At 36.3% G+C, this 25,122-nt stretch overlaps 1 protein-coding gene across 1 annotated transcript in view; it reads right to left on the bottom strand.

Moving 5' to 3' along the window:
* HDAC9 (histone deacetylase 9) overlaps window positions 1-25,122 on the bottom strand; it is a 959,143-nt gene that overhangs the window by 866,736 nt on the left and 67,285 nt on the right. The window contains exon 2 of the mRNA XM_047752014.1: window positions 14,526-14,645. Coding sequence (XP_047607970.1) covers window positions 14,526-14,547 — 22 coding nt within the window. The 5' untranslated portion in view covers window positions 14,548-14,645. The remainder of the gene's footprint in view (window positions 1-14,525; window positions 14,646-25,122) is intronic.

Below are 25,122 nucleotides of genomic sequence, written 5' to 3'. Positions count from 1 at the left end.
ATGAACAGGTCTACAAAACAGAAACAGATTCACATACACAGAGAATAGACTTCTAGTTGCCAAGGGGAAAGGGGAGGGAGTGGAATGGATGGGAACTTGAGGTTAGTAGATACAGACTATTACACTTAGAATGGGTAAGCAATGAGGTCCTGCTGTACAGCACAGAGAACTATATGTAATCTCCTGGGATAGATCATAATGGAAGATAATATAAGAAAGGGAATGTATATTTATGTATGCCTGGATCACTTTGCTGTACAGTGGAAACTGGCACAACAATATAAATCAACTATACTTGATACAAAAAAAAAAAAAAAAAAAGAGGAGAAGGCAGTGTGACCTTGGAGGCAGAGCCTGGAGTGATGCAACCACAGACTAAGAAAGGATGGCAGCCACCAGAAACTGGAAGAGACAAGAACACATTCTCTCCCTAGAGCCTCTGGAGGGAGTGCAACCCTGCCAACACCTTGATTTCAGCCCAGTGAAACTGATTTTAGACTTGTGACTCTGGAACTATAAGAGAATACATTTCTGTTATCCTAAGCCGTGAAGTTTGTGGTAATTACAACAGCCACAGGAAACTAACACAAGATGGAAAACCTAACCAAAGAGGTAAAACAACTTTTCGAAAGCCCCCAGTTAGTGCAGAACTGAGTTTCTAACAGAGATTTCCTGACTCCTTCAGGTATTCTTACTCTTCCCATTTTACTATGCTGCCTGCTACCTATTATAAAGCCCACAGAGTCCTCTAACTGTTTGATCTAAATCTGAGTACCAAATATAACCTCATCTATGGCCACAGAATGGAAACTATAAAAATGATAAATCCCTCATCAATTTCATCAGCAGCATATCTAATTTGACTAAAAAAAATGACAAAAATGACAAGACAATGTTGTTAGTTATCAGTTACAAAAACATATTCAGGTCAAATGTTTTTATGAAACCACATGTAATCAATGTACAACAGCAAATGTCGATAGGGATTGAGGGCAGGAGAGGCAGAGGGAAGGTACTCACAGCAAATGTTGGCATTGCAAATGGTATAAAAATACAACAAGTAGGTGAAGCAAGGCAACAAAATCTTTCACTATTGGGGTATGGATCAGGGAGCTAGCATATAGTAAGAAAGAGGAAAGGCATAATTCCATTTGCTCAAAAGTGGACAAACTTGAGACAGAGACAAAACTAAAAACTGTGATAGAGCCTGGAAATGATGGTCTTCCTCATCAGTGAGATCTATAGACATCAGAGTTTATAGAGACATTCACAAAAGGATAGTTTTAAGTTCCAGTTGAGAAAAAATTAGAAATTTATGTGTAATATTTCTAAAAGAACTTGAGATCCTTTACTATTTTTATAATTATACCTTTTATGTACCAATATAACAAATTCATTATATATTTTCCAAATAAGGAAACTGAAACAAAGTGAGATTTAATGAATAACAGAGAGATGACAGGTAACACTTGTTTTCCAGAGCTTATGTTTTAAGTCTCTGAGCTTTTACTAATAAGTTCAAATATGCTTCTGTATAATTTCACATTAACAGATAAGATAACAAAGTATGCAAAGCAAGATACATGGGTTTATTTAGGCCTGATGAGTGTGATAACTTTTTTTCATAGGAGTGGTGGTGGGTGGGTAAAGAATGTTAAGAAATATACAGGAAGTAGAACCAAAAAGATCAAACCTCTTCACCTCATACATTGGTTAAGAGCGTATGACCACAACAGGATGTAAACATTTCCTTAATGATCCTACAGTTATATAGGGCAAAATAAACAATCCAACCTTCACATGTTTCTACTCCCTAAGGACCTCAGGTTTACCTTGTAGTTTAAGAATTAGCCACTCATTTAGACTGGGGCAATTCCCTATGGTTTCAGGGAGTTTGCAATCAACTAATGGGTATGGCGTTATTGTCAGTGGAAGTTACCCCACAGGAGGCTGGATCATTGCATCATTCAGGGTAAAGACATACTTGTTACGTGTGTGACAAACAAAAACCTACCTAAAGAGGTTCCCCAGAGAGCTGTGAATGAAAGACATACAGTGCTTGCTTGGTCCACATCTGTTCTTTTCATGATCTTTAGAAATATTAACATCCTTGGCAGATATAAAGGAACCTGTATCTGTGTGACTAGATATATATACCAAAGTAAGAGGTCACTCTGTCCATCAAATATCAAGCTGCAAAAACATATCTTTAATGGACACACAGAAAGTTTAGGATCCTAATTTAATCTTTATGAAGACTTCAACTATTAAAGCAAAATGGTTACAAGTTCATCATTTTAAATAAGAGGAGTTGAAAACATATCAATCACAAAGTCATAAGTTTTAAACCAGCTATTTTGCCTTGTTACATATTTTACAGAAGGTCTTCAAATACCTAGTACACAAAAGGTTACTGTTTTAATAATATAGTATGCAAAAACTGCATTAATTTTTTAAAGTTTAAAGGACATTGGACTAATGAGCTCTACACTGACTTAAAACAATTTCCTGCTAAATCACAATTCAAAATCTATTTTACTCTTTGTTCTATTCTTAACTATGGTGTGTATTTTTTATAGGGAAGGAGGTAGCTCAAAAGTGTTGCAACAGGGAGAGCTCCAAGGTACTAAAAGTAAAAAGGCTGTAGGTCTGTTTCTACCACTGTGCTAGCTAAAGCCAGTCCAAATTTAGAGACTTCCCATTTAGAGAACTCTGCATGTGGCTGCAAGTCTTGCCAACGATAAGCACCCTATTGCAATGTTTATTACTCAAGGACAGACAAGACACCCTAGAAAGAGAAAAAAAACTTCAAAGGGTAGCACTAAATAGAGGCAAAAGAGCATCTCGAAACTGTCATTCAGAAGAAGTGAAAAGAACAGAAAATCAACAAATGAGCACGTGTGAAGAAACAAAGGGAAGGGATATGATTTTCCCAAGATCAAGCAGCTTGGTTTTGCTCACATATTTTCAACAGCTTCCCCACTCTTGCAGATAGCACTACTATCATCAGCGTCCCCTCAAAGTGCCCTTTCTTCCTCACTTATCTGGCTCCTTTTACATGTTAGGCAGCATATTGGTTAACTAAGCAAGCAGCTAGGAGTAAAACAGCCCATTGCTCTATTTTATATCAAAAAAAAAAAATCAGAAAGATGTTCCTTGCTCTCCAAAGCTTGTTTTATTACCAAGCCATTACTAAGACAACTCCCAGTATCAGAAGATAAGTTCCATAATCAACAGAGGTAACAGATGTCAGAGGAGCTCAGGTTCACCCAGGAGGTCTCACACAATAGAAATGGAGTCATGTCTTGAATGATAAATAAAGACATTACTGGAGTTCCCCTTGTGGCTCAGTGGAAACAAACTCAACTAGTTTCCATGAGGCTGTGGGTTTGATACCTGGCCTTGCTCAGTGTGTTAAGGATCCTGCATTGCCACAAGCTGTGGTATAGGTTATAGACACAGCTTGGATCTGCCGTTGCTGTGGCTGTGGTGTTGGCTGGCAGCTACAGCTCCATTCAACCACTAGCCTAGGAACTTCCATGCGCCACGCCTTTGGATCTAAAAAAAAAGACATTATCCAAGACCTGGACAGGTAGAAGGTACAGGGATCGGGGGAAGGCACACCCAGCAATGAGTAAGGTGCACTTAAAAGGTCTGCAGGCAAGAAAGCAGGCCCTATAGAAGGCACACAGCTCCATGTGGTGACCAGAACAGAGTTCCTGGTTCATTGAAGAAAAAAAGGAAGACAAACCTGGAAAGGGTGCAGATATACCTCAAGTAGAGGTGATGGGCAGCCACTGACTTTTTTTTTTTTCTTTTTAGGGCTGAACCTGCGGCATATGGAATTCCACAACCACAGCAACCTGGGATCCAAGCCACATCTGCAACCTACACCACAGCTCATAGCAACGTCAGATCCTTAACCCACTGAGCAAGGCCGGAGAGCAAATCTGTATCCTCACGGATACTAGTCAGGTTGGTTTCCACTGAACCATGATGGAATTCACTAACTTTTTTATTATTATTTTTTTTGTCTATTTTATTTTATTTTTTAATCATTTTTATTACCCTAACATTTTTTAAAGAGGACAATGACTTGATCAGATTTAGGCTGAAGAAAGAGTAACCTCAGAGAAGAAAACAGACTTGCTACCAGGAAGCTCAAAGCCAAATCCATTCCTCTAGCAACTTCACAGAATCTTAGTATATGTACTAAACATGTTCATCTGATTTTCCTTCCTTAATTTCCTTTCTTTTTTTCATGTATTTTTATTTTTTAAAACTTATTATATAGATCCCAAATCCTTTTTGGAGTTAAGCAGGATAAAAGCAAAATAAAGAAAGAAAACTCAGAAATGTAGGAAGGCAGATGGGTAAGCGGATTATCAATTCTCCCAACAGAAGGGAAAATGAACTCTACTTTGACATGTTTCATTAAAATTCAGAGATTGAATAGCACACATTACCTAACACAAGTTATGGTATATATTATTTTTCCTCTTTCTATAATTGGCTTCCTGACTTTTCCTACTAATTTGTAGATCCTTTCACTGAAATAGTATTACCTTTAAAATCTGTTTTCTAATTTATTATTTCAATTTAAACATAAAACCAAAATAAGATACATCTAATTCTCCATTAAAAAATCAATCATCAAATTATAGACACAAAGATACAGATACAATCAAAAATAACATAAAGACAATGCAAAAATAATTTTCATATCCATGTGCTCTTATTTTCTTAAAGTGGTTAAAAATATCTCTCATAAATACTTATTTAATAAAAGATATAATGAGGGGAGATAGGGCTTCAGAAAGAATTACTTCACAATCACTGTGTTAATAATATATTACAACAGTATGCCCTAAAGACAGTAATATTTCCAAAATATCCACACCTATGAACACACTGGGAAGACATCTGGGGTCCCAGTGACAAACCAAACACTACAATTACTTGCCATATTTTTTCCTATCAGATATAGATTTTTAAAAGAGAGGTTCAAGATAATGTTCTGATTTTTCCAATATGTACAGCAGTCTTAGATCTCCAGAAAGCACTCAAGATCAGAAAAACATAAGTAAGGTAATCAAGTAGCCTTTTTAGTAACAATAGACCCAGGAGGTACCACAAGCTTTTATTAAATATGCTCACAATTTGAGAGAGTCCAAACCTCATAAGCAGTTTTTCTTATTAACAATATGTTTCATTGTCATTTCAGCATTTCTTTCTGAAGAACAATTTCCTCTGAGAGTGAAAGATAAAAGATGAGTGCCCACATATGTGTAGCTATGACTACCTGCCTTCGCTCAGGACTCAAAGAATTCCAAGGAGGGCAAAATTATTAGGGCAAATTCCAACTGCAGAGGAAATTTCCCAGCTCAGCCAGTCGCCAGTGTAGCTGTAATATCAATAATGAAGAGAAAGTTTTCTTGGAAGAGTCTGGAAGTAAAGGTTAATTATGCAGTGCTGTCTGACGAGCAAGCATCTATCATAAAAGGAAAGAGCCTTATATAATCAAATGCCAGAAAGTTATCATGAAAAAAGACTTCAAACAATTTCACAGGCTACCCCAGAGTTTTCTATTTCCTGTTAATCAAACAAGATTTTAAAGAAAAACTTACAATAATTTAGTAAGGAGTCTTTCATTTTGAGTATTAAAGTGCCTCTGAAGTAACATAAACTAACATATGGAGCATACATTGATAGAATGTATTGATCATAATTTGCAAGGATAAGCATGACAAAATCAAACCTTCAACAATGCTTCATGTATTGGAAACAGAATTTTGTTGATCTATATAGCAAGACAGAAAGAACCAAGAAAATAAAAGGGCTAGGGAAACAGTCAAAGTATAATTACAATATGTAAGAAAAAACAAACATGTATTTTGGTCATAAAAGACACCTTTGCACATTTCCTCAGAACATACAGAACTTATTCTTATCTTACTAAACAATTTTATTTAGCATAATTTTTTGCTTTCTAACTGTACGACAAATTGGAAGCAATAAATCATAAACAGAGAAGACTGCTTATATACTGATATTCTCAAAAGATGAAAGATAAAAATTAAGAAATACAGAGAGAATCAAAGAAAGTAAAATATATTAGTGGCGCTTATATGGTCCTACATACCTCTGTATTCCCTGAAAGCTATTGTAGTATTGCAACACAATCACACATGGGCACATATACATGCATACACACAATTTTGGTACTCTGAAAAGCCAACCCCAAAGTACACAGAGGAAAAAACAAAAAATAAAAACAAAAACTCTATAAAGCTCCGCATACTGCTATAAACAAAAAACTGCCCATGTGCATTTTTCAGAAGTACCAAAATTTTGCTTATGGATCTTCAAAAAGCCTAGCATTATTTTACAACTGCATTCATGAAAAGATCAGTATAAAAGAAGTATCTATCATCCATTGCTTATCTGGCCTAGATTTTCATGATCATATTTAAAACTATGAAGATGTTTAAAAGTGTGACTCCAATATACAATAAAAAGCAGACATAAGATATTGTGGATATTACTTTTCCTCAGTATGCATGCAACTATACATTCAGATAAAGTGGATATGATTTTTTTTTTTGCAGTCTTCAGCTGTCACTGACATGACTTTTATACACTAGTTAAGAACACACAATATTCTACATTATACATATTATTCCCATTTTATGGGGAGTTCCACTAACAACAAGAACCTGAATTTTCTAACAGACAGACTTTTATGATTTAGCATAATTCTAAAGAAAGGCTTCATTAAGCAACTCTTAGAAAATATACATAAATGGACATGCCCTGACTATAATATTCTTCTATCTCTCTAAAGGAATCTTATTTAACTCTGTAATAATTGGTTTAATGAAGAGTACATTAGGAAATCTTCCACCTCTTGCAAGAAGTACCATATTTGTGCTCCCAGGTAAATGTTTAAGATAAATGTGGTAGGGACTGGCCAGATATTCACAAAACCTTTTTTGTCCTCTTCCTGGAGTCCTGCTGGACTACATTTCCCAGCATCCTTTATAGTTACTTACGACCATGTGACTAAATTCTACCCAATGAAATGTGAGTAGAAGAACTATGGCTATGGAAACTTTTTGAACATAATCCACTTCTTCCATTTCTCTTCCGCTTGATGTAGGGATGCACATTGACCTTAGAATCTATGAGCTGAAGAATTATGAGTCACAGAATAGAAGCTGTCTGGGGCTCTGAATAGTCATTAGAAAAAGAACAGCCTACCATTTAGGAAAACCTTTTTAGTTTTTATTTATGTGAGCCAGAACTAACCTTTTCTGTTTGAATTAGTGCTACAATAATGAACACAATGAGAAACATATAAACTGAAATACGCACAAAAACTAATTGTTAAAAGCAAAGCTGAGAACAAATAAATGTACAAAGTAAAGTTAAATTGAACATTTTGGGAAAAGGTTTGTATCTCTCTTTTAAAGCACTGTCTCTCAGGAACTGGAAAATGAATAAAATGCTCTTTCTGGTATATCTTTGAGACTTGAATATCTAGTTGAGAAGTTTAGATTTAGCAAAAGAAAAAGGATGAATCACTTAACTGTGAAGTTATAGTAATAAAAAATCTAAAACAATATTTAATAAATTTAGCATGCAGTATTTCCAACCAATACTATACTCTGTGATCATATTCTGTTACACCAAACTTCAAGGGACTAATTTATTTCATTATCTTAAAATATTTTTCTTGAACACTACTTGAAACAGATAATTAGCTGGGAGCTAGAAAATATTTTAGTTACATAGAGCTTAATGAAATAATATTTGACCTGCATTTCATTAAAAAGTCAACTGATTACTCATCCAGGGAAACTGTAACCTACTTGATCTGTCTTATAACTATAATTCTTTTACCATTCATTTTTTACAGTAACATACTACGGACAAATTGAAGAAAAAATACTCACTTGGACACTGTGATATTTGTTTGTAGCTTTGTCCTGGTTTTAGTTTCCTGCTTAATGACTAAATGGCACCACAGTGGGTAATGCACTGGAGTAAAAGTGGTGAATCATTAAAGAGTTTGTAAATTTTAAAAACAGGGGCAGGCCTTCTGGGTCCCATATGCTTCTAGAAAACCCAATGTTGTGCTGTATTAATTGAACCGTAAAGCTTTTATTAGTCCTCTTTAAAAATGCGTGCAGTGAAGCTTTTATTAATGTTTGCCCTCAAATTGTTTATACTACTTAGCATTTCCATAACAATTTTTATTTCAAAGAACTTTTTGATCATTAGTTAAATCTACTCTACATTTCTGTAAGAGAATTCAGCTGTTCAGCAAAACAGAGGCATGAAGGAAAAACTCAATGAATTTTTGCCCAAGATTTGCTGAAGAAAAAAGAAAAGGAAATGAATAGAAGATCTTGCCACAAAACTTTAGCTTATATAAATAGCTAGGTCCTCTCACTCAGTGGGTGGAATAGTTGTTATAAGTGTTCCCACAATGGCGAAAAAAGGAGAAATTAGCTTTTTTTTTTTTTTTTTTGCATTGGGCTTTGAAAACTAATGTTATAGGACTTGGCCATACAGCTATCGTAACTCTACCATTCAAACTCAGTGAAGAATCCACAAGGCCAGAGCCTTATGTAATTTCAGGGGGCATCACATCTACTGTGCTCTATGTTTGTAAAATTCCTTTGGTTGCCTATTCATCAAAATTAAATTACATAAATTAGATTCATCAAAATTAAAAGTCATACTGGAATCATTCTAGGGTTGATGCAGCCTAATTCATTTACTCTTAAAAACATCCAGGCACAAATCATGTTTTCTATAATTTTGGGACCATACTACAAATATGACCTGGGTTAAATTAGTTAGAAATTTGTTCTAAGGGAAAAAAAAATGTACTCTATTTATTAAGAATCTCTTTGGTTCAAATCCACATAAAATCAGGATGGTTTATTAGCAGAGAATACACATAAAGCCCTACAATTTTCCTGAAAAGTATTACCTCCTCTAGTTTTCAACAGCACTATCTTTTTGTTTATCAGAAAGCAAGATACCTGAGTTACAGCTTAGCTCACAGGAGAAATACCTATATTGAGATAGAATTTAATGATGTATTTTTTTGTTTTTCCAGAGTCTCAATGAGGAACACTAGTACTTATCAGACAAATTAAAGAACACTTCTAGACTTTTGAAAAGTCACAGTGGAGAGCAACATGCAATATGTTATTTAATATCCCCTCCAGATCTACGCATTAAGTCTTTGGGGGGAGGGTAGAGAGAATGGGGGAGGTCTTAGAATCTGTATTCTTAACAAGAACATCACATAATTTTTATTATCTGATATGTTAGGAAAACTCTAGCTTAGATGAGCCTTAAAAGCCGTTTCTTCTGCCACCTAGCAATCCTGATAAAAATTAACTAAATGGCACCTATATGCTGTACAGAAGAAATTAACTTCTGTTCCCATATTTATTAAAACACTTAACACAGTGAATGGGCCAAAACTCTTTACTCTGTCTCCCCCACTAAATGATACTGTTCATAAAGGGTGGAAACGTTTTTAGTACTCTTTGTGTCCCCACTGCCTAACATAGAATGTATGCTTAATAAGATTTAAATGAATGACTCTGGGGTGTGGGATGGAAATCCTATAAAATTGGATTGTGATGATCATTGTACAGCCATAAATGTAATAAATTCGTTGAGTAATTAAAAAAAATAAAATAATAAATAAATAAATAAATGACTCTCAATTGCAGCAGCTGGCTGCCAGTCTTATCCATATAGTCTTCTCTCCATTCAGGCTCCTCAGGGTCCAAAAGCAATACCTAGTACTCTAACTTAGATCCTTCTTGGGGCAGCAAGATCAAAATAAAAACCAGTGAATTCTATATTCAAAGATCAGTACTTCTTGTTTGATTGAACACATGATCAAGACAGTAATATTTAGTACTTGATATCAACTATAGTTGAATATTGAGATAAAATTCTCATGAGAATGGGATCAATGCATGGGGAAAATAAGACTTCACACTATCCCAGAGAAAAGTTTCAAAAAAAAAAAAAAACCCACTCTATTTCAAACATTGACTATAAAGAATTTCTGGAGCAATTGATGTTAAGTCTACTTTTTCTGGTGCATAATAACTCTTTAGAGCCCCTCGTGGAACAAAAGCAAAATAAATGGATGATTATTGCACAAGGTCGATTTAATTCCCTTTACGTAGTTTTTTTTAAAAGGAGATGTAAGAAAAATCATTTTTTAAGTCAAACAATTAGGTTATTTCTTACCGGTGCCATCTTACATGGCACCATAAGATACACGCTAATAGTAGCAGAAGAATGTTTTAATGCCTGTGGCCAGAACGTTTTCCTTTTTATATGCAGAATGCATTTCAGGTCTCTAATCATAGATTGTACTTACAATAAATATAGGATTCCTACCCACCTGACCTATTTGCTATGACTTTCTTCAGTTCAGACTTCATTCATAAAAACTTCCCAAACACAATTGATTAAGACCGCTGTAGGAGTTCCTGTCATGGCTCAGCAGTTAGCAAACCTGACTAGCATCCATGAGGACGTGGGTTCGATCCTTGGCCTCCAGTGTTGCTGTGAGATGTGGTGTAGGTCGCAGATGCTGCTTGGATCCAGTGTTGCTATGGCTCTGGAGTAGACTGTTGGCTACAGTTCCAAATGCCCCTCCCTAGCCTGGAAACCTCCATATGCTGTGACTGCAGCCCTAAAAGACAAAAAGACCAAAAAAAAAAAAAAAAACAAAAAACAAAAAACCCTCTGTAAAATGATGTTCTCAACAGACCAGACTAGAATCATGCATAGGAAAGAAAGTACATAAGGAAATTTTAATGACTCTAAAGTTAAATGAGCTTCACTTTGTGGCTGTCTCATTTCTCACTCCCTCTTCTAGCTGAACAAGTATCATGGCCAGCAAGAACTTCCTCATCAAAATAGCAGCCTCAAAGGACATTTTCAAATTATAAAATCAACATTCTCAGGGTCAGTGTATGCTGATTGCAACTGTCAAATATTACTAGTTGTGAGCCAGTGTCAGGTATATGTGGAATTAATCAAAGTCTTTGGTATTACTTCACTTTGTGTTTTTGAAAAGAAGTCCAATGTATCTGACCATCTTAAGTATTCCATTTACATACAGGAACTCTGTATTTTAAAATAATGCTATAAATTGTTATCATCCTGAGCATAAGAAGCTGAGCTATACATACACACACAGCTATACATATACATCTCTGTCTCCATATGCGCCTTGAAACATGACTTCACAGCCACTTTCTACATACCAACAACATACACTGCATGGACAAGAAGATTTCTATTTAACCTCAAATCCTCTTTAATCATGTTTCCTTCTTCTCCCTTAAGTGTTAGATGCATGCACTCTTCTGTTTTCCTTTTCTTCTTTATCTCACAAAGTTCAGTAAATGTTACTTCTGACCATGTATTTTACACACACACACATACACACACACACACACACACACACACACACACCATTTCTATAGTTTTCTTGCCCAGTATACTTTATCTCTTAAGTAGTTACCTCAGCAACGAAAATCTCACTTCTACCCTCCCTCTGTTCCATACATAAGATTAGAAAAGGAATAGTGAAATCACCCTAACACTGGCCTCCCCAAAATCATTACTTTTAGAATGAAATTAGAAGTAATGCTGATCCTTCTGAGAAATAATCTAAGGTGCCCATAGTTCACACCAAGTATCTCCATTAAATTTTCTCACTTGTTTGTTTTCCTGTCAAATTGGTCCACTTTTCTCTAAACATGCAAAATTTTTAAATATTCCTTACTACATTGTATTGATTCTCTTTTTCAAAGGCTGTCAAAATTTTTCTGTATTCATTCACTGCAAAGTAGTTATCTTTAAGTAGGGTTTAATGGGTTAAACTGGAAGTCTAACCACTTACGATAGTGTCTAATGGTATTACATGTTTTGCATTAAAAATAAGTGGGTCCATTGTGAAATTCTACCATATGCAACAGATGAATGGACTGGAAGGGTATTATGCTAAGTGAAACAAGGCAAAGAAAGACAGATACATGGAATCTAAAAAAAACCCCAACAAACTAGTGAATGTAACAAAAAAGAAACAGACTCAGAGATATAGAGAGCAATCTAGTTGGATACCAGTGGGGAGAGGGAAGAGGGAAGGGGCAATATAGGGGTTAAGGGGTTAAGAGGTACAAACCAATATGTATAAAATAAGCTACAAGGATATATTATACAGCACAGAAAATATAGCCAATGTTTTATAATAACTATAAATGGAGTATAAGCTTTAAAAATTGTGACTCATACTGTAACCTGTAAAATAAATATTATTATACATTAATTATACTTAAATTTAAAAAGGAAAGAAAAAAATAAGTGGGTCCAAGTCCATACATCCTAGAAAGATGCTAAAAAAAGACCATATAGACACTGAAATTGCTGTACTTGCACTATTGACAAGTTAGTTAAGTATGATAAATTGGGTTTAATTATAATTTGGATTCAAAATTTCCCCATATAGTTGAATCCTTCAACCTTCAACCATCAAGGGTATCTGCACTTTTTACCCATTTAACGATTACATAGAAATGCCATTTCCAATGTTTCACTTGGATACAGTTGCTGTCACTGTCAAAAATTCCATTTTCCCATGGTTCAATCTGCCCTGCCACCCTTCTGTGAAGTAAAACTGGGAGGTAAACAATGTGGACAGGATATGGGGGAGGAAGGCAGAGAATAAAGGGACAGGGACAATTTTATAAAAGTCTAGTTTCTGTCCTTTACAATTAAAGACAATCCCCTATATAAATTTTAGACAGTAACTTTAGAAATGGAGGAAATTTTCTGCCACATTCATACTTGGCCAATTTGTTCCAATTGCTTGTAATATGTTTTTAATGACTCTAACATATTCTACCACAAGAAAAAAAAATGTTTGACTATGGTAGTTCTAAATTAAATGCCTCTTTTAAATTATGTGATTTTGAAACATTAAAGTTATATACAAATCAATATATAATATATATTTAAATGTAATATATGCATATATAAAACACACGCATCATTTTAAGTCCAACTCAATAGAAAGGACAGTAATAATACACCATAATTGTGATGAGTAATGCACAGAGGGCTACCTGTAAGGGTGGGGGTGTGGAGGGAGGAGGGGATGGAGGCAAGCAGAGGTGGAGGAAGGAACGGGACTAGCAAGCTAGATCAGTGCTTTCCAAAGTGTAGTACTCAGGCAGCAGTAGCCTCACCGGGGGGAAACTTATAAGTATCACAATTCCTGGGACCCACCTAAGATCTACTGAATCAAAAACTTTGAGAACGGGGCTTGATTTTAACAAGCCCTCCCAGTGATGCTAAAGTTTGAGAAACACTGCACTACAAGGACTCAGAGATAAGAGGCCTGTGTAACTCTTCATGTACTTATTCAGATGACAACGCCAATTATAAATCATGATTGTGAAGAAAGATTCTGGAATATCTTTACTACATCATTTAGAATCAACAATTACAGTTGTACGCGCAAAAACCTTTCAGTTCCAAATTCAACATACAAGCTGGCAGCCTGTTGGGGCTCTGGGAAAGGTTGATGAGACATTGGAATTCCAGAGCAGCTGATCTGGGTGTGGCACTCCACTGACTGAAAATCTTGGCAAAAGATTTCCCTTTATAAACTCTGAATAAAATATTACATTAGCTTCAACCTGAGGAGTTGGATAACTCAAAGATACCAACGTGCTGAGAGATTTTTTTTTTAAGAATATATAGAAATAAATACTCCTACAATGATTCAAACAGAAAATTCTTTTTAAATTTCTCTATGTTTAACATACGATATCTGAAACTACTCCATCATTTTTAAGACTTGGATTGTGTTTGTTCCCAAAGTGACACCCTGTTCCTGGAGAAATGGGTGTTGGCTGTGCTTATCACAACACTACATGAGCCACACATTACACTGGACTCAGAGGAAGCAGGTGCTGAGATTATAATTAAACATGTATGTAGGAAACAGGAGTGGCAGCAAAGAAGGGCAGGGAGGAGAAATATCCTTCCTGTGTGTCAAAGAGAAGGAGGAGGAAAATGAGTCCACAAGCTAATTTCCAAAGCCTATGACACAATTTAAAACATACAGACACAGACTCAGAAAGACTATGGATATGAATTAGATGCCTACAACATATTTAATAAATATTTATAACTTCATAAAATTCAATCCAAATGTTACATTAGCAGAAGAACTAAAGCCCAGTGCTCAGATAATAATTCAAATGAAATTAATTGCCTGGAAAGCAAGATGGTTACATAACAGAGAATTAGCTATAGAACACAAAATTCAAAATTCATTATATCCACACATCCTCATCAGAATAAAAAGTCCTTTCATAAGTTAAATTGCTTAGTTTGAAGCAACACAAAGCAACATCTTTCATATTACATCTGTTAATAGCTTAAGAAACAACCAAACTGACCAGGCTGCACCGGTGAACTCATCACGGGAATCAGGAGAAGGACTAATGGGCTGGGATGCAGATTTACAACCTTCCTTCAGCTGGCAACGCTGGTCCACGAGAGGCTGGGAAAGGGGAAACCTAGAACATAGAAAAATTAATGTATATTATATAGATTATGGCAAGCCACCCAGGAAAATAAACAGAGAACCAGCCTTAGAGTCTCAGCTCAGCCACAGCTCAACCTAGAGGCTTTGAGGCCAGGTTGAATCCATCAATCTCCCAGGTGTCTTAAGTTTTCATTTCTAAAAGAGCAAATTTACCAGTCTGTTTAAAGCACAAAAATACTGCAAACATCAAAGTAAAATAATAGGGAATATTGTTAAAAAGTACTGTTACACATATTACCATATTTTGTATCATTTTCACACCAATAAAAAGCACTTCACATAATTATAATTAGCTTCCTATGTACTTCCTATTCTAACTTGTTTGCTGTAATCATTATTACAGAAATTTTTTTATTTATTTTTTTTTTGCAATTTTGGGATACAGGTATCTTATTACATAGTGTCCTTAACTATCATGGTCAAAGGTTACTACAGACAAGGACTTGTTGGTAAAACAAAAAACAAACAAAAAAGTTTCAATGGATTAAAAAAAAAAAAAAATGGAACAAACACAACATAAGGGTGACCGAAAAGTCCCATTACAACTGCCATTTCCTCTTGAAGTCTTTTGCAATCTTATTCCAGCCAAAAGTAATAACAACCATAGTCTTTCTAGGAGTGGCACTTACAGGATGGACTTCTTGAAAGGAATTTAAGGGACTTTCTGCTTTTAATTTGAATATACTCTCACTTCTAGACATTGCAGCAGAGGAAAAGCAATTGGAAGGACATTCTCCTCACAGTTTACTGGAACGTCAAAGTTTAAAAAAAAGAAGAGGAAGAAGAAACTTTTAAAGTTGTACTTAATTAGTTTCTTACAAAAATAGTATATCCCAATTGCACTATTTTTATAGACAGAATGCTGTAACTCTGAGAATTGTACATCTCCTTATCTTGAGAATCCAACATATTTATTGTGACTCGTTTTCCCTTCAGTATTTTGAAAGTGTTATTACTATTTTTGCCCAAGTGTATAAATCAGGATATAAATACATATCTCCTTTGAAGAACTATATAACATCACTAAAAATACCTATAATACTTCAAATGGCCTCAAAATAGAAGTATGCTAGTTATTAAAAACAATTAAGAGTTAAGTAGAGTCACCAGTTCTATCAGGCTACTTTTTACCACATCTTTTGTGCTGGATATTCATTAAAATTTAGAAACAATATAATGTAAGTTTTTATAAATCTCCTTCAAATATTATACTGATATGCTTATTTTGTCAGCATTATTTAAAGAATCTTAATTTCCAGGTTCATAAGAAAGTTATATTTCTACAAAAAAAGATGAAACTTCAAGAGTGGAAAATTCCTTTGATTTCTGTATCAGCAAACAGATATTCTGATAGTAGCTTCTACATAAAAAGATGTCAATGTCATATTTTAAAGTAATAACATCATTTGCATAGTTCTTTATTGTTACAAAGTACTGTTACACATATTACTATATTTTGTATCATTTTCACATCAACCATACTAATAGATACTTATATAACTTCCCTCCCCACCCTCGTAGATGAGAAAATTGAGATGTCATGTGCTTCATAATTAAAAGGTAATGATGCAAAATCAAAGTTGAGAGAGATTTGGAGTTCCCCTTGGTTCAGCATAAACAAACCTGACTGGCATCCATGAGGATGTGGGTTCAATCCCTGGCCTTGCTCACTGGGTTAAGGATCTGGCATTGCCGCAAGATGCAGCATAGATCACAGACGCAGCCCATATCCAGCATTGCTGGGGCTGTGGCATAGGCTGGTAGCTGCAGCTCTGATTTGACCCCTAGCCTGGGAACTTCCACATGCTGCAAGTGCAGCCCTAAAAGGAAAAAAAAAAGTTGAGTGAGATTTGAATTTATAGACTATCTAAAATCAGTGAGTGTGGACTTGAAGTTATCTGGCATTTTAATTTCTTTATTGCAACTGAAATATTTATAAATGCTCTTGATATATTCTTGATTCTCAGTGTCATTACTTGATTTTAAATTAAAAATAACAAAAGGGAAGGGACAGGAAACTTTAAGAAAATGTAAATGAAGCAGCATGGAAGGGTACCTCCCATCGGATGCATAGCTAGTTTTAAAAAAAAAATCTTTTTAATCAATAATGTTGCTGTCTACAATTGACATTGCATATTTACAAATACAACTCAACTGAATCAATACTCTCCAAGAGCTGAACAGTGGTAATACATACCAAAGCCAAAGTTTTGCTATTTATCCCAAAATCCAAAATTAAAAAGATGTTTCTATTTCTACACACTTCTGCCATTTATTTCCACAAACACACATAACAACTGTCCACGAAAAGCTGATTCATGTCTAGTTATATAATTGCTGAGTTTCATCTTCATAGCTCTAGACTTGAGTTGCAAAGTGAATCAGACATAAATATAAATTTTGCTTCCAAAATACCATCATTAAACACCTTTTTAAAATTTAAACTACTCTCCTTGCCATTCAACCTTTTTAATAACTGCCTAATCATAATATATTCTTCTAAAATTATGAAAGCCTTGTTATATGCACACTATTATAAAGAAAATTAATATGCAATTCTATGAAACTAGTTGATGCATACTAGTTTCCATTTATTACATCTACATTCCCAATGAGCCACATTAAACCAAAGTTATCACAAAACCTATAGCTGCATAACTGACATATGGTCATTTAAAGAGCTCTCCTAAAATGTTTCCAATGTTTCAGGGGTATCGATACTCTACATGTATATGCATATTGTGCGTGTGTGCATGTGTGTACACACAAGCTTCCCTCTACTCATGGACAGCAAAATTAGTGGGTTAGCAGCCCTATTCAAAACTGATACAGAATTTGAGACAAATTAAGACCGTTCTGAGCTGCTTGTGTCAGTAGGGGAACATTTGTCCATGAGAAAGGGGAATTTATTCTTAAACCTTCCCACACTTCTTTATCTAAATGGACTAGAGAGAAATAGACTATTTTCTTAGAAAAGGAAAGTTTTCCCTTGTATATTAGTCATTCTTATGATAAGTCTAGGAAACCAGCCTTCTCTTGGGTAGATAAGTGAAAAAAAGAAAAAGAAAGTTATGCTGATTGTAAGTACAGACTATTAAAGCGGATACAGAAATACATCCACCTTCAATAATAGTTTCAATTAATTTTCACACTAATTTGTCTATGCTGTAAAAATTTATATATGTATATATATATATATATATATGCACATTTCATGACATAAATACAAACACAACGAGTGCAAAACCGATGCCATAAATCTTTTACCCACTGAGATTCCAGACGCATTATTTTTCAATTATATTCCTTGAACCACCCAAATCCACAATAAGGGCCTAAGAGTTTTGGCTTCAAAAAGGTCATCTCTGACTACATTTTGGTCAGCTGTCTATAAGTAAATTATTTCTATACTGTCCTGGGATATAGCTCAGGGTAACAGCCCAAAGAAGTGACATCTTGCAACAGCTTAGCTTACCTGTACAGACAGGGAAAGTGAGGAAATTAACACATTACACTGGCCCAGACTACCCTCTCTCATTAACATCATCGATCATTGTGGAGGTGGTTCCACAGGTCCTTGAACCAGTCCACCTACAAGATCTATTCCATAGTAATAACGTGGCAAATCAGCAGAGCTTTACAGGTCATAAAGAAATTGCGTAAAGATTATTTCCTCAATCTTCGCAACAGCCCTCAGGAACAGACTGAGGAAACCATTTTTATTTCCATTTTACAGATGAGGAATTTGAGGCTAATGAGAGTTTCGGGAATTTATTCAAAGACATGTAGCTGACAAATGGGAGGGCTGGCCTCTTAGTCCAGTGATCTCTTTGTTTTATCACAGGGGATTACAGGTCATTCTAACAAAGCTTCATGAATACCAAGACTTACCCACCTACTCATCACAATTTCAGAACTGACTCACTGAGTTACAGGTCTTTACCAAAGAACTTATCTAGCCATTGAATAGACTGAACTCAATCACAAAAACAATCAAATAAATTGAAAAGTTATAATGAATGTCTACAAGGATTGTCACAGTATAAGCTTTCATATTTGACTTAGACTTCATCTGCCCACTACAATCTTTATTTTTGCTTTTTGGTTTTTTCAGCCACACCAGCAGCATATGGAAGTTCCCGGGCCAGGGATCAAATCTGAGCCAGAGCTGCGACCTACGCCACACTTGTGGCAACACCAGATCCTTAACCCATTGTGCTGGGCTGGGACTTGAATCTGTGCCTCCACAGCAATAAGCAAGATCATTAACCCAGTACACCACAACAGGAACTCCAACATTGTTTTTTTAAAACTGTGACCTGACTTCTTATTTCTGTTTCCTTTTTTTTTTTCCCCTTTCAGGCAAGTGGCATTATTTTGGACAGGATGCCAATGAGAAAGTAGAATATTTTTGTAGTCTGTGTAGTTAACAAAAACTGTGCATTTCTAATATATCTTTCACAGACTTAGGTCACATTGTAAAGCACAGTTTAGCCTACAAAGCCACTGACATGTATCTGCAAATCCTGCTCTTCTGAGATTGGAACCACTAGTCCCAGGTCCTCTGTATAGTAGGCTTAAGGGACAGATTCAATTCATGGCATCCACTGTACAGGGTATTGAGTTTCAGGAGGTTCATCAGACCTAGAAACTCTGTCCTATGCCTCAGAACCTGAAATTCTACCATAATTTCATTTTTAGAGAAAAGACACTAGAAAATCACTTTTTTTCTTTAAAAAGTATTATTTTTATCTTTTATACAATTTTAAAGGTTACGCTTTAATGACCAGTTATTTCAAAATACTGGCTATTGGGAGTTCCCATAGTGCTCAGTAGAAACGAATCCAACTAGTATCCATGAGGCCACAGGTTTGATCCCTGGCCTCGTTTAGTAGGTTAAGGCTCTGGCATTGCCGTGAGCAGTGGTGTGGGTTGCAGATGCGGCTCTGGTCTGGCATTGCTGTGGCTGTGGCAAAGGCCGGCAGAAACGGCTCTGATTCAACCCCTAACCTGGGAACCTCCTCATGATGTGGGTGCAGGCCTTAAAAAAAAAAAAAAAAAAAAAAAGGAGTTCCCGTTATGGCACAGTTAAAACAAATCCAACTAGGAACCATGAGGTTGTGGGTTCGATCCCTGGCCTTGCTCAGTGGGTTAAGGATCTAGCATTGCTGTGAGCTGTGGGGTAGGTCACAGACTCGGCTCATATCCAAGTTGCTGTGGCTGTGGTGTAGGCTAGCGGCTACAGCTCCGATTTGACCCCTAGCCTAGGAACCTCCATATGCTGTCAGTATGACCCTAAAAAAAAAAAAAAAAAAAAAAAAAAAAGAAAAAGAAAAAATACTGGGTATAGTCACCATGTTATGCAATACATCCTAGAAGCCAATCTTACACCCAATAGTTTGTACCTGAAAGTTCAGAATTAAACTAAGTAGTATAGCTTGCTTATATTCTGTGAGAGATGTCACTCTCTCTAAACCATGATCAAATTCTGGACTGAAAGTTTTCTCCTACTGGTGAAATACGTGTGTAACCATTTTTCAACAACCAGGCAACTTGAGTTTTTACTTGTTAATCGAAACAGCCAGGCAGGCTATTTCTAGCACACATTTGTGTATCCTATAGGATTGCAGCCTGTACACTCTTACCCTTAAATCATTTCTCTTATTTCAAATTTAGACTTTCATCCAGCAACTATCAAGCACTACCTACCTTATCTCGGCCTATCAGTATACTACTATCTCATCTCTGTCATTCAACATGTTTGGTTTCTTTTTTCTTTTTGCTCATCCCAAATGTTTTAACTTTTTTTTTTTTTCTTTTTAGAGCCCCACCTGTGGCATATGGAAGTTCCCAGGCTAGGGGTCGAATTGGAGCTGCAGCTGCCAGCCTACACCACAGCCACAGCCACAGCCACAGCCACAGCCACCAAGGATCCAAGCCACATCTGTGACCTATTCTGCAGCTTGCAGCAAACACTAGATCTTTAACCCACTGAATGAGTCAGGGAACCGAACCCACATCCTCATAGAGACAATGTCAGGGCCTTAACTTGTGGAGCCACAATGGGAACTCCTATTTTTTATTGTTATTTTATTGAAGTTTAGTTGATTTACAATGTTGTATTGGTTTCAGGTGTACAGCAAAGTCATCAGTTTGTATATATGTATTCCTTTTCAGATCCTTTTCTCTTATAGGTTATTACAAAATGGTGAGTATACTTACTGTGGTATATACAACAGGTCCCTGATGATTATCTGTTTTACACATAGTAGTGTGTATATGTTAACCCCAACCTCCTAATTTATCCAGCCCCACTTTTCCCCTTTGGTAACTATAAGTTTGTTTTCTATATCCATGAGTTTATTTCTGTTTGGTAAATAAGTTCATTTGTATCTTTTTAAATATTCTCCATATAAGTGATATTGTCAAAATGACTATAATACATAAGACAATCTACAGAGTTAATGCAATCCCTACCAAGTTACCAATGATGGTGTTCACATTGTGGCTCAATGGTAATGAATCTGACTAGTACCCATGAGGACTCAGGTTCAATCTCTGGCCTTGCTCAATGGGTTAAGGATCCGTCCTTGCTGGGAGCTATTGTGTAGGTTGTAGATGCAGCTTCGATCTGACATTGTTGTGGCTGTGGCATAGGCTGGCAGCTATAGCTCCAATTTGACCCCTAACCTGGGAACTTCCATATGCCACACTTTCACCCATTAAAAACAAAAAAAAATTACCAATAACATTCTTAGCAGAACTAAAACAAAATATTTTAAAATTTGCATGGATACACAAAATACCCTGAACACCCAAAGCAATATTGAAAAAGAAAAAAGGAACTGAAAGAAACAGTGAATCCGACTAGGAACCATGAGGTTGCAGGTTCGGTCCCTGCACCTGCTCAGTGGGTTAACGATCCGGCGTTGCCGTGAGCTGTGGTGTAGGTTGCAGACGCGGCTCGGATCCCGCGTTGCTGTGGCTCTGGCATAGGCCAGTGGCTACAGCTCCGATTAGACCCCTAGCCTGGGAACCTCCATATGCCGAGGGAGCGGCCCAAAGAAATAGCAAAAAGACAAAAAAAAAAAGAGAAACATCTACTTAGAACTTGTGCCCATTTTGGAGCTGTTTGTATAACTGGGAGATTAATCCCTTGTTCATCGCATTATTTGTAAATACTTTCTCCCATTGTGTAGACTGTCTTTTCATTTTGGTTTTGTTTTTTTTTTGTCGTTTGACTTTTTTTTAGGGCCACACCCATGGAATATGGAGGTTCCCAGGCTAGAAGCTGAATTGGAACTGTAGTCACTGCCTTACTCCAGATCCACAGAAACAACAGGTCTGAGCCATGTCTGCGACATACACCACAGCTCATAGGAACACCAGATCCTTAACCCACTGAGGGAGGCCAGGGATCGAACCTGCAACCTCATCGATCCTAGTCGAATTCGTTTCCACTGTGCCATTACGGGAACTCCTGTCTTTTAATTTTGTTTATGGTTTTCTTTGCTATCCAAAAGCTTTTAAGTTTAATTAGGTACCACTTGTTTATTTTTATTTTTATTTACATTACTTTAGAAGATGGACACAATGAAGAAAAAGCATTTGACAAAGTCCAACATCCATTCCTGATCAAAACTCTTACCAAAGTGAGTATAGTGGGAACATACCTTAACATAATAAAAAGCCATTTACAACAAACCCACAGCAAATATAATACTCAACGGAGAAAAGCTGAAAGCCTGTCCACCAAAATCTGGAATGAGACAAGGATGCCCCTCTCACCACTTTTATTCAGCATAGTAGTGGAAGTCCTAGCCACAGCAATCAGACAAACAAAAGAAATAAAAGGCATCCAAATAGGAAGAGAAGAGGTAAAACTGTCACTGTATGCAGATGACATGATACTAGATATAGAAAACCCTAAGGACTCAACCCCAAAACTACTTGAACTGATCAACAAATTCAGCAAAGTAGCAGGATGTAAGATTAACATTCAGAAATCAGTCACATTTCTCTATACTAACAACGAAATATTAGAAAAGAATACAAAAATACAATACCTTTTAAAATTGCACCCCCAAAAATCAAGCACCTGGGAATACAGCTGACCAAAGAGGTGAAGGACTTATATGCCAAGAACTATAAAACATTAATCAAGGAAATTAAAGAAGATGTAAAGAAATGGAAAGATATTCCATGCTCCTGGGTTGGAAAAATTAATATTGTAAAAATGACCACACTACTCAAAGCAATCTACAGATTCAGTGCAATCCCTATCAAATTACCCATGACATTTTTCACAGAACTACAACAAACAATCCAAAAATGTATATGGAACCACAAAAGACCCAGAATTGCCAAAGCAACCCTGAGGAACAAAAACCAAGCAGGAGGCGTCACTCTCCCACACTTCAGGCAATATTACAAAGCCACAGTCATCAGGACAGTGTGGTACGGATACCAAAACAGACAGACAGACCAATGGAACGGAATGGAGAACGCAGAAATACACCCAGACACCTTTGGTCAGTGAATCTTTGACAAAGGAGGCAGGAACATCAAATGGGAAAAAGACAGTCTTTTCAGCAAGTATTGCTGGGAAACCTGGACAGCTGCATGCAAATCAATGAAACTACAACACACCCCTCACACCATGCACGAAAATAAACTCAAAGTGGCTAAAAGACTTAAATACAAGACAAGACGCCATCAAACTCCTCGAAGACAACATAGGCAAAACATTCTCTGATATCAACCTTACGAATATTTTCTCAGGTCAGTCTCCCAAAGCAACAGAAATAAGAGCAAAAATACACCAATGGGACCTAATCAAACTGACAAGCTTTTGCACAGCAAAGGAAACCAAACAGAAAACAAAAAGACAACTTACAGAACGGGAAAAAATAGTTTCAAATGATGCTGCTGACAAGGACTTAATCTCTAGAATATACAAGCAACTTATACAACTCAAGAGCAAAAAAGCCAACCACCCAATGGAAAAATGGGCAAAAGACCTGAATAGACATCTCTCCAAGGAAGATGTACAGATGGCCAACAAGCACATGAAAAAATGTTCAACATCCCTGATTATTAGAGAAATGCAAAGCAAAACTACCACGAGATTCCACCTCACACCAGTCAGAAAGGCCATCATTAATAAGTCCACAAATAACAAAGGCTGGATGGGGTGTGGAGGAAAGGGAACCCTCTAGCACTGTTGGTGGGAATGGAAGCTGGTACAACCACTATGGAGAACAGTATGGAATATCTTAGAAAACTATACATAGAACTACCATGTGACCCAGCAGTCCCACTCTTGGGCATAAATCCAGACAAATACTTCCCTTGAAAAAGACACACGCACCGGCATGTTCACTGCAGCTCTACTCACAATAGCCAAAACAGGGAAACAACCCAAGTGTCCATTGACAGGTGACTGGATTAGGAAGATGTGGTATAGATGCACAATGGAATACTACTCGGCATAAAAAAGAACAAAATAATGCCACTTGCAGCAACATGGATGGAACTAGGGATTCTCATCCTGAGTGCAGTGAGTCAGAAAGAGAAAGACAAATGCCATATGATATCACACATCTGGAATCTAACATACGGCACAATGAACCTTTCCACAGAAAAGAAAATCATGGACTTGGAGAACAGACTTGTGGTTGCCGAGGAGGAGGAGGAGGGAGTGGGATGGACTGGGAGTTTGTGGTTAATAGATGCGAATTATTGCCTTTGGAATGGATTAGCAGTGAGATCCTGCTGTGTAGCTCTGGGAACTATGTCTAGTCACTTATGATGGAGCATGATAATGGGCTAAAATAGAATGGTACTTGTATGTGCAACTGGGTCACCATGCTGTACAGTAGAAAAAAATTTGTATTGGAGAAATAACTATTAAAATAATAATAATAATAATAATAATAATAATAATAATAATAAAAAGATCAATACAAAAATATATTGCTTTGATTTATGTCAAAGTGCTCTATGTTTTCCTCTAGGAGTTTGAGAGTATACAGTCTTACATTTAGGTTTTTAATCCACTTTGAGTTCATTTTTGTGCATGGTGTTAGAATTTCTAATTTCATTCTTTTATACCTAGCTGTCCAATTTTCCCAGCACCACTTATTGAAGAGACTGTCTTTTCTCCATTGTATATTCTTGTCTCCTCTGTCATAGATTAATTGACCATAAATGTATGGGTTTATATCTGGGCTTTCTATCCTGTTGCATTGATGTATATGTCCCTTTATGTGCCAGCACCATACTGTTTTGATGACTGTAGCTTTGTAATACAGTCTGAAGCAACGGGGCTTATTCCTCCAGCTCCATTTTTCTTTCTCAGAATTGCCTTGGCTATTCAGGTACTTTTTGTTTCCAAATAAATGTTAAAATTCTTTGTTTCAGTTCTGTGAAGAATGCCATTGGTAATT

The sequence above is a fragment of the Phacochoerus africanus genome, chromosome 11 (assembly GCF_016906955.1).
Source record: "Phacochoerus africanus isolate WHEZ1 chromosome 11, ROS_Pafr_v1, whole genome shotgun sequence".
Taxonomy (NCBI): domain Eukaryota; kingdom Metazoa; phylum Chordata; class Mammalia; order Artiodactyla; family Suidae; genus Phacochoerus; species Phacochoerus africanus.
The sequence above is the reverse complement of the archived record's forward strand: the minus strand, read 5'-3'. Positions and strand labels throughout refer to the sequence as shown.